The sequence below is a fragment of the Suncus etruscus genome, chromosome 13 (genome assembly GCF_024139225.1).
Source record: "Suncus etruscus isolate mSunEtr1 chromosome 13, mSunEtr1.pri.cur, whole genome shotgun sequence".
Classification (NCBI taxonomy): Eukaryota; Metazoa; Chordata; class Mammalia; order Eulipotyphla; family Soricidae; genus Suncus; species Suncus etruscus.
Genome location: NC_064860.1, coordinates 98233907 through 98251168, shown reverse-complemented (window position 1 = coordinate 98251168; position 17262 = coordinate 98233907). Strand labels below are relative to the sequence as shown.

Here is a 17262-nt window from a genome sequence, read left to right as displayed (position 1 = left end):
CTGGCCCAAGGCACATGAATAGGGTTTAGAGCTGTACCCCTGACCCCTACATGCACAATCCCAGGGCTCTTGCTCTCCCTGCACCCATGGATGATCTATGAAATGGCTGTGGTGTGAATCCTTGGAGGGATAGCTAGCCTTGGGGCTGCCCTTGATAAGGTTGTTTGGGGGTGAGTTTCCCAGAAGGTTCCTGTGTGTGTGCTATGCAGCCATGGATTCCAACATTCCTGCAGAAGCTTTGCATTTGGGCCATGTGGCCAAGGGTGTTGGGGCTGATGACACCTTTCCTGGGACCTGCAAAAGCTCCCCTCATGAAGTAGCAAGTAGAGCATTTGCACTTCAGGGCCTGGACACTTGTTTTGGAGGTCACATCCAATCTGCTCTTCTGCCTCAACCCAGATTCCTGAGGGCCCCCCTAGGAGATATGTCTAGCATCCTTGCCCTTGCCTATAAACAAGCTAGGGCAATTTTTTTTGGGTGGGGGCACTGGGGACCCTATGGGATGCCAGGGCTTGAACCTGGGTGGAAGCATACAAGGCAAATGCCTTCTGCTGTGCTATTGCTCTGGCCCCAAGGTAGATATTAGGTCTAAAGTCATAAACCCAACACGTGTAGGTTAAGAGTGATGGGTGTGGGGCCAGAGTGATAGCACAGCGGTAAAGCGTTTATCTTGCACTCGGCCAACACAGGATAGACTCCAATTTGAATCCCAGCATCCCATATGGTCCAAGAGCGCTTATGAGCAGAGCCAGGAGTAACCCTTTGAGTGCTGCCAGGTGTGACCCCCCACCAAAAAAAAAGTGATGGGTGAGAATCCAAGCCAGGTTTTTGGTTTTGGGCCACACCCGGCAGTGCTCAGGGGTTACTCCTGGCTGTCTGCTCAGAAATAGCTCCTGACAGGCACGGGGGACCATATGGGACACCGGGATTTGAACCAACCACCTTAGGTCCTGGATCGGCTGCTTGCAAGGCAAACGCCGCTGTGCTATCTCTCCGGGCCCCAAGCCAGGTTTGATCTTGGCATCCCACCAGCAGCAATCCCTGAATGCAGAGCCCTGCGGGAGTCAGTCCTGAGCACTGTCATGCATACCAGTCAGCAGTCACTGTCACTGTGTGCATGTGCCTCCACCCACTTCCTGGGCCACCATGTTCCGTGTCTGTCTCCCCACGTGCCCTCGGAAGAACCAGAAGAGGCCGAGTGGCTGGTCACTGGTGTGTATTGCAGAGAAACAGGCAGCACAATCACGATTTAAAACCACCGGGAGCAGCAGAGATTGGCTGGAAACACGGGACTGGGAGCGACAGAGGTTTCTGTGCTCTGGAATCGGGCAGACATGCCCCCAGCACAAAATGCCTCTGCACATGGGGAAACGAGAGCAAAGACAGACAGTTTCTAAATTGGCCCCGACCCTCGGTGAACTCATGGGTGGAAAGTTCTAGATAAAACCAAGGCCTGGCAGGTGGATATACACCAGGGCCTCAGCACCCCGAATTCAGAGGGTGCTCTGTGAAGAGTGGAATGTTAGAGACAGAGTTTCCCCCAGAACCAAGTCATGTCTACAGTGCCTGCACCCTACAAAGGCCCCAAGAACCCCCAAATGCCACCTGCTATGCAGTCTGGGGTGGGGAGTAAGGGTAAGGGGAGGGAGCTGTTGGCTGTGGAGGAACAGGTATCTTCTCTGAGCACCTCAGTGGGTGACCCTGCTACTGCAGCCCAGGAAAGCAGAGATGCTCTGGGAAGGGAAGGTCCCCCACCATGGTCTACTAATGGGACCCCCCCCCCAATCCACACTCTTTCTTTGTGTGGTCAGCTAGCATGTCCCACAGGCAACCACCAAGAGGCACCAGTGGGGACACCTCCCTACAGCCCAGCACAGCGAGAAGCAGGAATTGCAGGGTGGGATGTGGTGTCAGCGAAACTCCTGGCAAGATGTCTCGGGAGAGACAGTTCCAGCAGACTCAAGCCCCAGACCCTGCCCACTCGGATGGTCCACCACCCGCAGGCCTGGCAAGTGGGCGAGCACGGTCAGACAGGTCCGGGGCTACTGGCTGGTGGAGAAAGCAGGACAGCTCGGGGCTCAGTGGCAGTGGGCACCACAGCACAGCAGGAGGAGGGTCACATTTCGTCACGGCTCCGAGGCGGACATCACAGTTGCACGGGACACACATGGGGACACCGCAGCGGGTGGGGGCTCACAGCACAGCGGCTTGTACCACGATCTCAGGGCTCTCGATGTCGCGCTTGCTCTGGACCATCCTGAGCTCCAGCTGCGCGGGGCTCGGCTTCTTCCCCTGTCCGGCCTGGGCTGCAGGACAGAAGCCAGAGAAGACCAGTGTCAGGCCCCTTCCATCATGGCACCAGGCCCTGCACTATGTGTTAGGCCACACCCTGTATGGGACCAGACCCAGTCTCATATCGGATATGGTCCGGCTCCTGCCAGATGCCCCCCCACCGCGGGCAGGCTGTGAGCACCCAGAGCAACCATCAGCACCACCCCCAGAGGACCCCCGACCCCTCTCTGGCACACCTTGGGCACACCGGATGGTTCGCTGCAGGACATGGTGCATGGCTGACAGGGTCTTCTCGCAGGCTACCTGTGGGGTGAGACACGGTGAGCACCCACTGCTCTCCCTACCCTGCAAGGTCCGAGTCAGGGACAGGCCTCAGACCTGGCTGTGCCCAGGGGACAGTGGTGCCCACTTGCCCTGGTTGGCTCCGAGGATCGACAAGAAGTATTCCCACTTCACCTGCCGAAGGCCAGACCCCAACCTGCCCTCCCCGCCTTCCCTAGGCTGACCTTGAGATTATTGGGGTGCTTGTGCGTCCAGGCCAACAGCATGGCGGCAAAGAGGTCCCCGGTGCCCACGAAGACCGCATCCACCCTGTGCATGTCCATGCGGATCCGCTCGGTCACCACAGAGCCATCGGGGTTCCCTGGGGGCACAGCAGGGAGTGGGACGCCAGCCTTGGCCCTGCATGACCTGTGCTCCTCCCTGCTCCCCTGTGAAAAGTTAGGGTGTGGGGACCGGGGGGGGGGGGGGGGAGGGGGGTGTCTAGGGAGGAACCTCAGGCTGTGGCTGCAGGACCCTGAGATCACAGGAAGGGGGGAGGTGGAGTGATAGTGTGTGTGACTGAGTTCATGTGAGTGCATGTATGCTTAGTGCATTTGTGTGTCGAGTGCATATATGAGTTTGCATGTTGACTACAATGTGCCATGCATGTTGGTGTGGTTGTGAGCACTGTGTCTGGGGGACCCACCCTGGAGGCATATGTATGTACCCCTGTCTCAAGGCCAGGCTCCCGGCCAGTGTGACCATGGGGGAATAAACCTGTCAGCACTCCTATCTCCATCCACCACTCACGGAAGCCTCACCCGAGGCCCAGTCTGAGGAGGGGGGTCGAGAGGACGTGTGCTGGGAAGGGAGGGAAAGGCCACACTCACGGATCCTCTGGCTGCCCAGCGCTGTTAGGTAGTCGCTGCCCCGTGGAGAGGGCAGGTCGGAGCTGGTGATGACCACAGTGTCGGGGCCCATGGAGTGCAGCATGTCCATCACCTGGGATGGCAGGGAGGGTAGGCACTTCCCGCACTCCCACAAACCCCCTCTGGGTCTCGTCCACTTTATCAACTTTCACTTGTAGTTAACCAGATCCTACCATGGTTGGGCCTTTTTTTGGGGGGTGGGGGGTTGGGCTACAACCAGTGGTGCTCAGAGGTTACTCCTGGCCGTGTGCTCAGAAATCACTCCTGGCTCAGGGGACCATATGGGATGCCAGGGATGGAACCTGCATCATCCTGGGTCAGCCATGTGCAAGGCAAACGCTTTACCACTATGCTACCATTCTGGCCCTATGGTTGGGTTTTTTAATTTGTTTGTTTGAGCCACTCTAATAACACTCAGGGGTTAGTCCTTGCTCTACACCGAGGGGTCACTGTTGGTAGACTCAGGGGACTCTATGGGACGCCGGGGTAAACGCCGAGGGAACCCTGGTGAGTGCTCTTCCTGCTGTGCTACGCTCCGGCCCCTCTAACTACAGTTGATCTTCCTAGTCTACAGCTGTGTGATAGAGTGCTCACTTGGGTGTGTGTCCCGGGGCTACCCATCCCGTATCCCTTCTCCTGGGCAATGCCAGGGACAGCTCCTCACCTCGAGAGCCTCTTCCTGATTGTGGATCTTCCTGCCACTCAGCAGCCTGTGAGAGAGAGGCAGGTGAGTTCTCTTCAGGGTCCTCTGGGACACAGACCACCCCCTCCGAGCATGCCATGGGCTCAAACTCCCTCTGGGTTCACACTTCCCGGGAGCAGCTAGTGACAATGCCGGGTCCCACTAAGTGATGACACCCTAATACACGGCCAGGATTAGGGTCCGAGGTGAGCTGACACCCCCCCTTTTCTTTGGTTTTTGGGTCACTCCCGGCAGCCCTCAGGGGTTTCTCCTGGCTCTACGCTCAGAAATCGCTCCTGGCAGGCTCAGGGGACCATATGGGATACTGGGATTCGAACCACCGTCCTGCATGCAAGGCAATCGCCTTACCTCCATGCTATCTCTCTGGCCTGAAACCCATTTAATGGGTTCAGCTGTTGTTACTTGGGGAATATGTGAGGCCCTAGGTCAGGAGCGAGGCCAGGGCACCCCTGGGGAAGTGAGGTGGGGAGGGCCACCCAGAGGTGCCTGAAGCCTGCACAGCAACACTCACTCAGCCTCAAACTGGTTGGGGGTGATGATGTCTGCCACGGGCACCACCTTGTCCCTGTAGACTGGCAGCAGGTCCTCGGGCACATACTGGGCAGAAGGAGGAGGAGATGTTGGGCTGATGGGCACCAAGGGCGGGAGGAACCAGCGCCCCGAACGTCCAGGCCAAGGGCAGGAGCCCCACCCCACCCCCTGGGGTACCACCCTCCCGGCAGGGATGGCTCCCCCAAGGCTGAGTGGGTGTGTCTATGTGTAAGTACATATAAGCATGTTTGTGTGCCCACACATGTGTATATGTCTCTATGAGCCTATGTCTCTATATGTGTGTATGTGGGTCTGCGTGTACCTGTATTTGTGTGTGTACATGTGTGCGCATGCTTCTTGGGGTGGACAGCACATTTCACATATCCTGAGGCCGCACCCAGCAGGGCTCAGGGGCTGGTCCTGGGGTCCCTTTGTGCACTGGAGACGAACTCTGGTCTCCTGCCGCTGAAGATGGAGCTGTACCCACACCACATGATGTGTTTCTTCTCCCCTTTTTCTGTTTTGGGGCCACACCCAGCTGTGCTCAGGGCTCACTCCTGGCTCTGAGCTCAGGGATCACTCCCAACAGGGCTTGGGGGACCCTATGGGGTGCTGTGGATGGCCCACAAACAAGACAAATGCCCTCCCTGCTGTGCTATCTCTTGGGCCTGGCACACCACGAGGCAGAAGGTCAGGATGAGGGGAGGAGAGGAGGAGGAAGGGGAGTCTAGCACCCCAGAATCTGAGTCGACCCTGCCCCTCGCCCTCCAGAGAGCCTGTCTTCATGGCATTAAGTGTGCGAGTGTGTGTGTGTAAGCATGTTTGTGAGCATGCCATGTGAGTAGATGAGAACATGCAACTACATGCATGTGGGCGTGTTCAAACCCCACCCACCCACCCCCGCATGCAGGCACTGACCATGGAGCCCTCGCCGTCCCACTTGTCTCCCATCACTGGGTCACACACTGTGGGAACAAAGGACAGTGAGCAGGGTGGCTTTTACTGAACTGTGCCTCTCGCCAGGGGCTCAGGCTGCAGAGTCCAGCCCAGGGAGCTTAGTCCACAGTCGGCTGGTCAGGCACGCAAGCTCCCCGGGATACAGGGAGGCCACTACGACCCTGTGTCAGTCATGAGACGGTGGGGACACAGGCAGGGGCAGGAGAGATGCCTGACACCCCCAGAACTTCCTTGGGACCCCAAGTCCTGAGGCTGCTCCTCCTCCCGCCGAGACCCACCCAGGCTAAGTCCTAGCACCCTCAGACCCTCCCAGGCCAGAGTCCTAACACCCTCAGACCCACCGTAGACCAGCCGCGGGTTCTGCTGCTTCAGCTCACGCACGATGTCCACCACCGTGGACAGGAAGGACTTGTCCCGCGTGTAGCCTGTGGGGAGATGCCGTCATAGCCGGAACCTCCCAGGAAGAACCCGACTGTGTGGAGACGGGCTGCAGGGAGCCCCCAGACCCAGCACTCGCTCACCTGTCAGCACATAGTCGTATTTGTTCACCTGGTTAAGCCGCAGCCCCTGGTATAGCTCCTGCAGCTCCCCTGAGTTCAGGACCTGCCCCTTCCAGTGTGGGTACCCTGCGGGCACCAGGCAGGTAGGTTACACCAGGCACAAGCGCATAGACACACAGGCACACCTGTGCAAATGTACTCAGGTACAGCTGTACACACTGCACACACACGTGTGAATCTGTATGTATTGACACCACATACTCATCGGTACAAGAGTACATGCAATCAGGTTAGGTACACATTAGGCACCATGAGCATGTATGCACACGCACACCAGACCCCACAGCAAACACACATGCAAAGACCCTGGCAGAGACACACACGTATACACAGCAGCCAGAACAGGGTTGACAGAAACGGGGTTCTGACGGTCTCAAACTGCTGAGCTCAGTCCCAACCTGCTTTTCCCCCGCCACCTCACACGGCCCCTCACCAGGGTGGTGTCAGGAGCTAGCTCTAGTGGTTCCCCACAACTCGGGGTGCCAGCAACCACTGGCATCAATGGTTTGCCACCAGCAAAGCAGCAAGTCCGTGGACAGAGTTCGGGGTCTGTGGGCCCAGGTCCTGCCCTCCCATCCCACGTACCCCATCTCCGGGACATGGTGTGGCCAGGGGAGTGCCCGGCCCAGTCAGTGTCCCCACTGAGGGAAGAAAATCATCATCTGGGGCCAGGGTGGAAGCACACAGGGAGGGAATCTGCCTTGTATGCAGCTAGCCTGGGTTTGATCACTGGCATCCCAGAGGGTCCCGTGAGCCTGCCAGGAATGATTCCTGAGTGGAGTGCAGAGCCAGGAATAACACCTAAGCACCATCAGTTGTGCCCAAAAGAAACGGGCATCACCCGGCTCAATGTCCCCACGTGCGATAAGGGGAAGAGCCCAAAGGTGCTCTCAGAGGTCACCCCCAGGAAGGAACCCAGACTCCCAGGGCCATGTCCTTCCTGCCTTACCTGTGTGGTTGGAAAACTGGACAGAGTTCACGGCATCAATCTCGAACCCCAAAACCTGTGGGGCAGAGGAGAGTGGTGAGGGGGTCCTTTCCCAGGAAGGGCAGAGCCCCCACCCCCAGCTGGCAGGCAGGACCTGTCCCCACCCTGTGTCCCTCCAGCTCCGCCCTGCTCCTGGGGTCACCTTTGGAGGCCCTGTACTTCGGGGGAGGGGGACTGGCAGCTGTCCAGGATGAGGCCAAGACACACACAGGATGTCCACACCCTCATTCCACAAATTCTCGAGGGTAGAACTGCTGGCCACCAGCTGAATCCCAGAAGGCTCCAGGCCCTGGGGCCCCTCCCCAGCTCTCCCTAAGCCTGAGACACAGCTCAGAGGTGCAGGAACACACAGCGGGGAGGAAGGAGCTTCGGGGGTATTTTCAGTGGATCCAGGAAGCAGATTCCCAGCACCCTACCCTGACTCCCTGAACTGGGGTGAGGGAGGAGAACAATGTGTATGTGCCCTGGGCAGAATGTGAACCCCTAGACTGGGACTGTTCTGTTTGTACTGTCCCTCTGGGCCAGGGGTCCTCAAACTTTTTAAACGGGGGGCCAGTTCACTATCCCTCAGACCATTGAAGGGTCTGACTCTTGTAAAAACAAAACTTATGAACGAATTCTTATGCACACTGCATATATCTTATTTTGCAATGAAGAAACAAAACAGATACAAATACAATATGTGGCCCGCGGGCCATAGTTTGAGGACCACTGCGTCTGGGCAATAGCCCATCCAGTTAGCAGCGGGGTCCCTCACACTACCCTCCCTGGATAGAGGGCTGCTCAATCTCAACCCATTCCTGCACCCAGGAGTGAGACGGCTCCCCCACCCCCTCAGGAGGGGAGCCAGGGCCTAAGCCCCCCACAGCCATGCTCCAGTTCTTGCTGCCCACCCTGATGTCCCGTGTCTCACGAGCTGGTGCTGAGGTCCCGGCTGGTGGCACAGATGCAGCCGGTACTCCCAGACTACAGTCACCCACCATCTGCAAGCCCTAACCAGACTCCCAGGAGAGTTTCACGGAGGGGCACATCTCTCTCTCCTCTCTCCTCTCTCTCTCCTCTCTCTCTCCTCTCTCTCTCTCTCTCTCTCTCTCTCTCTCTCTCCCTCTCCCTCTCTCTCTCCCTCTCCCTCTCCCTCTCCCTCTCCCTCTCCCTCTCCCTCTCCTCTCAGCAGTAAGAGGCACAGAACAATCAGGGAGGGGTACCTCTCTCTCTCTCAGCAGTAAGAGGCACAGAACACATCCTGTTTCTGCTTTTCTGGTCAAAGTAAGGTCAGTGGACCTAAGATCTCTTCCTCTCTCCCTTTCCTCCTCCTCCTCCTCTCCTCTCTCCCCTCCCCAAAGGCATGTGTATTCGTCCCAGCACTCCAAGGTCCCAAGCATACAGCCAGGAATAACCCCTGAGCAAAAGCCCAAACCCCTGTTCCCTCCCCTCAGGAGAAATAAGTTCCTGGGCCCAGTCCAGTAACACAGAGGGGAGGGCAGCATTTGCTTTGCACTCAGCTGTCCTCGGCATCCCACAGGGTCTCCAGAGTCTGTTAGGAGTGACTGCTGTGCACAGAGCCAGGAGGAACCCCTGGCACTGGCAGGTGTGGCCCCAAAACAAAAATAAATGAAAAAGCAACAAGTTCCTGCTTTTCTCCAGGACAGGCAGAGGGGGTTGGGATCTGGCAGTCACCTCGACCAGAGCCAGAAATTGAGCAACTGTGGACTTTCAGGAAGCCCTGCCCATGTCCCAGGGGCCCGTGTCTGGTGAACCTGCCACACCCCAGGGGAGCTGCCAGCCTGGCCCTTGGGACTACCTGGGTTCCCGCCTTGGAGAAGGCCCTTCGGGGCCTGACAACTTTTCTTTTGATTTATGGGTCCCTCCCGGCTGCTTAGAATTTCCTCCTGGCTGTGCTCAAAGATCCCTCATCAGCCATGCACAAACTTCAGCCTCACTTACGACACCTGGACTCCAACCCTGACACTCCTGTCTCCTAGCCTAGGTGAGGGAAGAAGATAGGCCAGACCTACACTCCTGGGTGCAGACGGCAGGGGGGTGCTGTAGGGTTCAGGCCACTTACCATGAAGCCCAGGCTAGGTCCCCCTCCAGGCAGTCCCTCTGTGGGTGGGGGCTCAGCCTGCACCACTGCCCTTGCCCCTTGGGGTCCAGACAGTGCCCCTGAATGGAGCTCAAGGTCCCACAAATGGGTGTGTAGGGGCCTCGGAGTAGACCTCACCAGGGCCTTCACAAGAGCGGATGGGGGACCCCTGCCCCTGCCAGCCTTGCACTTGGCCCCTCTGCGTCCTCCACCTGAGTGCAGAATTTCGGGGCACAAGGCATGCGTGGCTCAGCGGCAACTCAGGTTTGTGGTGGGCAAGCAACTATGGGCCTCACACTATGAGAAGTGGGCTGGCCCCCAGCCCTGGTGTTGGATTCAGGAGTTCGGGGGTCCCCACAGAAGAGTCTTCATGAGGCCTTCCATGTGCCCTGGGGTCAGGGAAAGAAGCACCCTGGGGCCCCGCAGATAAGACTGAGGGGCAGGAGATAGTATAGTCCACCCTAGTGACCCCCAGCACTGCTGGGAATGGCCCCAAAGGGAAACAGACGTGCGGGGGGACACACATAGGGGTCCCCCACCACGCTACATTTGAGTCAGGTGGCAGAACCCTGGACTGTGCCCAGATCAGATCACTGGTGCCCAAAGCTCAGCCCAGCCCCAGTGTGGACTTGAACCCTGGAACCGCCCCAAACAGGCCTCAACTCAGGCTCTGCTGTTGAGCCAGGTCCCATGGCCTGCAGGTCCAGGCACCTGCTCCTAACTTCAGGGCCCTGCCACCTGCCCCCCCCCCCCCCAGCTTGACAGGCAAGGGGCACCCAGCAACACGGGACTGCTCCTTGCCCTCCAACAGCCAGCCAGCACCCCGGCCACCCCTCCGGACCCCTTGGGCGAGCTGGAGGCTGCGCCCGGCAAGGTGAGCGCGCACTGGGGGCCCCGGGCGCCCGGCCAAGGTCACGCAGCCCCGCGGGCTCCCGGGTTGCGTCACGGGCCCCGCACTCACCTGCAGCGGGAACGTGGCCGCCCGGTTGCCCACGTAGCCGCGGACCACGTGGCTCTGGATGGACAGCACCCGGCACTCGGGCTCCATGCCCGGCTCGGGGTTCGGGGAGGCTGCGGCCCGGCCCCGCTGCAAGCACTGCGCCCCGCTCCGGCCCGGCCCGGCCAGCCCAGCGCGCCCCGCTCCGCCTCCCCGCTCGGCGCACGCGCTGCCTCGGCCCGGCCCGGCCGCCTCCCGGGCCTGCCCACTCGCCTCCCTCCGGGACCCGGCCCCGGGCGTGGCTCCGCCAGTGCCCGCCCCGCGCCTCCGGGCACCGGGAAGCGCCAGGCACCCGGGGGCGCGGGCCGCTCCTCCTGCCTGCCGACGTCCCTCCCGCCTTCGTGGCTTGGCCTCACCCGTTCCTTGCACTCATTCATTCGTTCGTTCACGCGCTCACCGGTTTGTTTTTGGGGCTTTGGACCGCATCTGCAGGTGCTCAGGTGGACTCCTGGCTCTGCGCTCCTGGGGAGGGGAGGGGAGGGTCCTAGGGAGAGGGGGTCCTGACTCTAGGGCCTGGGATGCAACTAACTCGGGTGGGCGCGTGCAAGGCAAGTGTCTCCTACCTGCTGTGCTCTATAGGCCCTAGTCACTCTGGCCCCATATTTGCTCATCCACTCCATTCATTCATTCATTCGTTCATCTATCCACATGCACTCACACACAGTGTTCATTCACATGTGCTCATCCCATGTGGTCGTTCACAGGCACTCACCAGTATGTGTGTTCGTGTTCATTCTCATCCCTAAGCACGTTCACACATTCATTTCTTCATTCAACCCAAAGTGCACGTTTGATCCCCAGCATCCATCCCCTGAGGTCCCTTGAGCGCCGCCGCGGCTGGGGGTAATTCCTGACCACAGAGCCAGTTAAATCGCTGAGCATGCCTGATCTGACTCAGAAATTAAAACAAAACGGACTGTGTGACAAGATAAACAGGAGGGGCTGATTAAGTACCTTTCGGTTTTTGTTTTGGGGCCACGCCTGGCAACGCTCAGGGCTTACTCCTGACTCCTGTGCTCAGAAATCGCTCCTGGAAGGCCTGGGGACCATATGGGATGCCTGAAAATTGAACTCTGGTCCGTCCTGGGTTGATAACGTGCAAGGCAAATGCCCTACCACTGTGGTATTGTTCTGGCCCAATCTTTGTTCTTTTATTTATTTTTATTTTATTTTGTTTGGTTTGGTTTTGGGGCCACATCAGGTGGCACTCGGATTACTCCTGGCTCTGCACTCAGAAATTGCTTCTGGCAGGCTCAGGGGCTCCTATGGGATGCCGGGCATCGAACCCGGGTTTGTCCCGGGTCAGCTGCGTGCAAGGCAAACGTTTGACTAAGTACCTTTTGGAAATAATAAAATCCAAGAAGAGATGACCTAACCCTGACATAGTCCAAGGCATGAAACCCACATCCCTTTGACGTGCAAATCTGAGCCTTAGGACAAAGCAAGATTTCCCTGTAAAGAGTCCAGGTTAAATTTTTGTTTGTTTTGGGGCCACACCTAGGCTCAGGGCTTCCTCCTGGTTCTGCACTTCAGAAATTAGCCCCTGGCAGGCTCGGGGATCAAAACTGGGTCGGCCTGTGCAAGGCAAACACTCTCCCTGCTGTGCTGTGGCTCTGGCCTCAGGCCCAGGCTGACTTCTATGTTGCAGAGAACTTCAGGGAAAAAGTCCGTTTGGAGGAACTATATAAAAACACCTGCGAAAAATCCAGGACTTGCTCCTTCAAGTCAGCCCCTTGAACAAGCATCTTTTTAAGCCTCTGTTTCTCTTTCAAGCTCGTGTTCTCTCACATCTTCCTAAAAAATTCATTTAATAAAGACTTTTTTGGCTTTGGGGCCACAACAGGCGGCGCTAGGGGCTACTCTTTTTTGTTTGTTTGTTTGTTTTTGGGCCACACCCATTTGATGCTCAGGGGTTACTCCAGGCTAAGCGCTCAGAAATTGCCCCTGGCTTGGGGCATATGGGGACCATATGGGACGCTGCCTGCGGGGTGGGGGGAAATCGAACCACGGTCCTTCCTTGGCTAGCGCTCGAGGCAAACACCTTATCTCTAGCACCACCTCGCTGTCCCCCCCCCTTTTTTTTTTCCCTTTTTTTTTTTTTTTTTGGTTTTTGGGCCACACCCGGTGACGCTCAGGGGTTACTCCTGGCTATGCGCTCAGAAGTCGCTCCTGGCTTGGCGGACCATATGGGACGCCGGGGGATCGAACCGCGGTCCGTCTCCTAGGCTAGCGCAGGTAAGACAGGCACCTTACCTCGAGCGCCACCGCCCGGCCCCTTTTTTTCCCTTTTTTAAAGGACTGGAAAGCACCCGCGGGACTTGAACCACCAGAGGGGATTGGTTTCAAGGGGCTTACTCTGGGCTCTGCACTCAGGAATCACTCCTGAGCTCAGGGAACCCATGGGATACCAGGGATCGAATCGGGTTAGCTGCCTGTTAGGCAAATGCGTTCCCCGCTGTGCTGTTGCTCTGACCTTTAATAAAAATTTTTGCTTCACATATGTTGCTTTCTCCTGGGGTTCTAAGGGAGGGCCGTGGTCCCAGAATGTCTGTGCCCAGGTGACGTCTGACTTTTTCCTGCTAAGAGCAACTTCTTGGGCCAGAGCGGTGGCACAAGCAGTAAGGCATCTGTCTGCCTTGCCCGCACTAGCCTAGGACGGACCTCGGTTCTATCCCCCGGTGTCCCATATGTTCCCCAAGCCGGGAGTGATTTCTGAACGTGAAAGGTAAGTAAAAGAAATAAAATAATTTTTTCTCTGCAGCTTCCCAAGGACTCGCCCTTAACGCCCTAGACCCCACCCCTTCCTAAATCCTAAAAACCTTGCCCTTGACCAAAAGATACAGTCTAACTGTTGAGCTTCACAGGACCCCACCCCTTCCTAAATCCCAAGGACTTGCCTTGACCTTTTAACTGTGGCAAACCTTACCTGTGGTTATCTAAATCTTGCAAAAATGTAACTGAGCAAATGTCAAGTGTCAGGTACTCCCTGAAATGGACCACCCTACTGGAAGCTATATAAAGGTTTGTTAGATCTGGTTCCGGGCTCTCTCATCCTCTGGGAGGGCCCCTGCATGCTTGTAAATAAAACCCCTTGCTTTTGCATGGTCTCTGCCTCTTGGAGTCATTAGAGGGGTGTGTGTGTGGAATTCCTGACCTTATCAAACGCAGAGCCAGGAGTAACCCCTGAGCTCACCGGGTGGGCCCCAACACAGCCCCCCCCCAAAAAAAGAGCAACTTCTTTTTTTTTTTTTTTTTTTGTGGTTTTTGGGTCACACCCGGCAGTGCTCAGGGGTTACTCCTGGCTCCATGCTCAGAAATTGCTCCTGGCAGGCACAGGGGACCATATGGGACGCCGGGATTCGAACTGATGACCTTCTGCATGAAAGGCAAATGCCTTACCTCCATGCTATCTCTCCGGCCCAAAAAGAGCAACTTCTGAAAATACTCTTTTCTTCCATATTCCTCCTGCCCTCCACTTTACAACATCAATGGCTACACGCCTTCCTTACTCCCCATACCTGGGACCCATCCCTGGGCCTGGCCTAACTGCACCCAGCAGGGTGCTATCGAACAATACCTGCAGGTCGAAGCCCCCTGGGGCCCAGAGCTGCATTTGAGACACCAGTGTCCCTCCTGCCAACACACAGGCCACGCCAGCCTCGGGAGTTGGGCAGGCTGCCCGGAACGAACCTTCCGAGTGAGGCGAGCGGAGGCGCCAAGAGCTGTGTGTGGCCACGGACCTCCTGTGAGCAGACACACTCAGGGCCAGTTCCGCAGCCCAGACCTTGGTTCACACTCGAGATGCCCGCGACTCTGCTCTCCTGTCACTTCCTGCACAGCCCACCCCACACCCAGGACCCCTAGGAAAAGACACCCCAGAGGCTGGGGTGACAGCAGCTGACCGGGGTTCATTCCCCAGCATCCCATGGGGTCACTGGGCCTGCCAGGAGGAACACATCCTCCCAAATCACCCCTGGCAGGTTCGGGTGACCCTATGAGATGCTTGGGATTAAACCTAAACCTGGATTGGCCACATATGATGCAAACATCTTTTCCACTATGCTATTGCTCTGGCTCCCTGTCAGAAATAGTTTCCCAAAATACAGCCAGAAGTAACCCGAGTGCTGCCGGCTGTGGCTCCAAACATAAAAAAAAACCCACTGACACCACTGACACTGATTTTGTTAAGGTCCAGCTCTTTCAGCACCAGCTCTGCTGCGTCTATCAGTGTAATAAACCTGGGTCCCTCCAACCCTCACTAGGAGTTGGGGAGACGGTATCCAACCCTGTCACCTTAGGCTGCTCTGGCCAGGCCATGCAGCCAGAACTGGTCTTTCACCCACACTCATCTATCATACTGGCCACATGCACCCACTCATTCTCTCCTCCTTGACCTTCACATGCCACCTGTACTCAGCTATCTCAGGACAGCAGTGGCTTTGCAAGGGTCGCTTGGAGCTGAGCTCACGTCTCTGGGGTACGTCCTGAGTGCTGGCCCGATATGGCCCTTGAACACTGGGTCCGGCCAACATCCAGGGGGGAACAGGAAGACTCTGAGCCAGTCAGGACACTGTGGGGGTGAGAGAGACACCACTTGGGTCCTGGGGGCTGGTTCTGAAGCAGACAGGAAGGTAGGGAAAGGCCCCAAGGCAACTTGGAATGTAAGAGAAATTCCTGGATGAAAGAAAATCCAGAGATGGAATATGAAGAAGCTACTCTCCTCCTTAGGCCTGAAGCGACCAGGACACACCTTGTGGATACTGAACTGAGGCCTGAGGGAAAAAAACTGCAGTGGGAACAAAGGCCAGGAAGGGAGTTCAGAGGTCAACTGACCCCCTTCCCCGGGCGTGAAGAACTCATCTCTTCCCTCGGAGAAAGCCCCATGGGCAGGATGAGATGCCGAGGTGGAACTAAGGAGCCTTGAAGACTATGTGTTCCCTGGGCCCAGAACACAGTGCCTGCCCGCATCAGTCTCGGGCATCTCCCTCCTGAGATGGGGATGTTATGGCCTTAGACCCGGCTCTTTCCTTGTTACATTTATCCTCTCCCTTCCTTCCTTAGTATCTCCGAATGAAGCCTGTTTCCCTTTCACTGCCCTCCCCCAAAATCCTTTTCTGTGAGGGAAGGTGTAGGACCTGAAGGCCTGGGCAGGTCTAGGCCAAGTGCTTTCTGCCAGAGCAGGGCTGGGACCTGGATCTCCAGCCACTGTCAGGGTGGCTGAAACAGGAGAAAGGAAGGGGCTCTGCCCATCCCTCTTTACATGAGTTATCCAAGGACCCCATTCGGCATCAGAATCAAGGTCCATTATAATACCTATACGGTAGTCACTGGGGCCTTCAGAGCCAGCTGAGAGGACTGGGCTGTCCTCTCAGCCCTGCTCTCAGGTCTAGTTTATTGGCTTAAAAAAGAAAAAGAAGGGGCCGGAGAGATAGCATGGAGGTAGGGCGTTTGCCTTTCATGCAGGAGGTCATCGGTTCGAATCCCGGCGCCCCATATGGTCCCCCGTGCCTGCCAGGAGCAATTTCTGAGCCTGGAGCCAGGAAAAACCCCTGAGCGCTGCCGGGTGTGACCCAAAAAATCCAAAAAAAAAAAAAAAAAAAGGAAAAAGGATAGGGGCCGGAGCAATAGCACAGCAGTAGGGCGTTTGCCTGGCACGCAGCTGACCCAGGATGAACCTGGGTTCGATCCCCGGCATCTCATATGGCCCCCCAAGCCAGGATCAATTTGAGCACATAGCCAAGAGTAACCCCTGAGAATTACCAGTTGTGGATCAAAAAATCCAAAACAAACAAAACACCAAAACCAACCAAACAAAAAACACCCCCAAAAAAGATCAAAAAATGAAATGGATCCTGACAGCCTTGTGGAACCATATGGGTTGCTGGGGATTGAACCCTGGTCACCCTTGTGCAATACAAATGCACTCCTTGCTGTGCTGGTCACTCCGGTTCCATGTTTGTTTGCTTAACTTAGGGCCGCAGCACTCAGGGATTGCTCCTGGGGACTGTTTGTGGGTCTGGGAGTCTAACCAGGCCCAGACCATGCAAGGAATCCCAGGCCAGGCCTTGGCTTAGAGAAGCCAACTAAGTCTCTTCTTCCTAAGAGACAGCTGGTTAATGTTCAGCATTTTTCTGTTTGGAGGAACCTGGTTTCAGAGAGCCCGTGACGACTTATGAGTGACAAAGTCTGCCTTCCGCTTCCCCACAGAGCAACCCGCCAGCTGAGAAAATAGGTGGACGTGCGCTTTGTGGGTCTAAGTGGATGGGTGTTTATGAGTATACGCATGAGCCTGCGTGTACAATGCATGGGTTTTTGAGGACGTGCTGCAAGGGCCCCTGGCCCAAAGCTCCCCCAGGCTAGCCTGCTCTTACTGACAGGGAAAGCTCAACTCCCAGATCATTCCTGAGCAGGGTCAGACTCAGATCAATGTGCTCAGGTTTTTCATTCAGCAGGTCCAGTCCCCGATCTCCACTCCTGAAGGGAATGGAAAGGAATAGCTCCCAGATTAAGGAAGGGTCTGGCAGAGAACTCCAGAGGAAGCAGGGCCTTTCCACCTGTTTAAAAGGGCACCAGACTGATTCCTTCACCAGCCAGCCACACATGGACCGACTCCTTTCCCTGAGCTGGTCCCTAACCTAGCCCTTCAGTCCCTTTTAAGAATTATGCGCCTGGAGAGATAGCACAGCGGTGTTTGCCTTGCAAGCAGTGATTCAGGACCAAAGGTGGTTGGTTCGAATCCCGGTGTCCCATATGGTCCCCCGTGCCTGCCAGGAGCTATTTCTGAGCAGACAGCCAGAGTAACCCCTGAGCACCGTAGGGTGTGGCCCAAAAACAAACAAACAAAAAAAAGAATTGGTGGGCAGGGGCCGGCAAGGTGGCGCTAGAGGTAAGGTGTCTGCCTTGCAAGCGTGAACCAAGGAAGGACGGCAGTTTGATCCCCGTTGTCCCATATGGTCCCAAG

The 17262-nt window shown here is 56.8% G+C and overlaps 1 protein-coding gene across 1 annotated transcript; it reads right to left on the bottom strand.

Moving 5' to 3' along the window:
- Positions 1-1917: 1917 nt before the first annotated feature.
- PDXK (pyridoxal kinase) lies at positions 1918-10388 on the bottom strand. Its single transcript, XM_049785440.1, has 11 exons — positions 10266-10388; positions 7183-7237; positions 6195-6299; positions 6015-6098; positions 5635-5681; positions 4697-4782; positions 4147-4192; positions 3444-3555; positions 2799-2935; positions 2529-2595; positions 1918-2306 (listed from the first exon to the last, which is right to left on the bottom strand). Exons 1-11 carry the CDS (start codon positions 10350-10352, stop codon positions 2194-2196), a joined length of 939 nt encoding a protein of 312 aa, XP_049641397.1. The 5' UTR covers positions 10353-10388; the 3' UTR covers positions 1918-2193.
- Positions 10389-17262: the final 6874 nt, after the last annotated feature.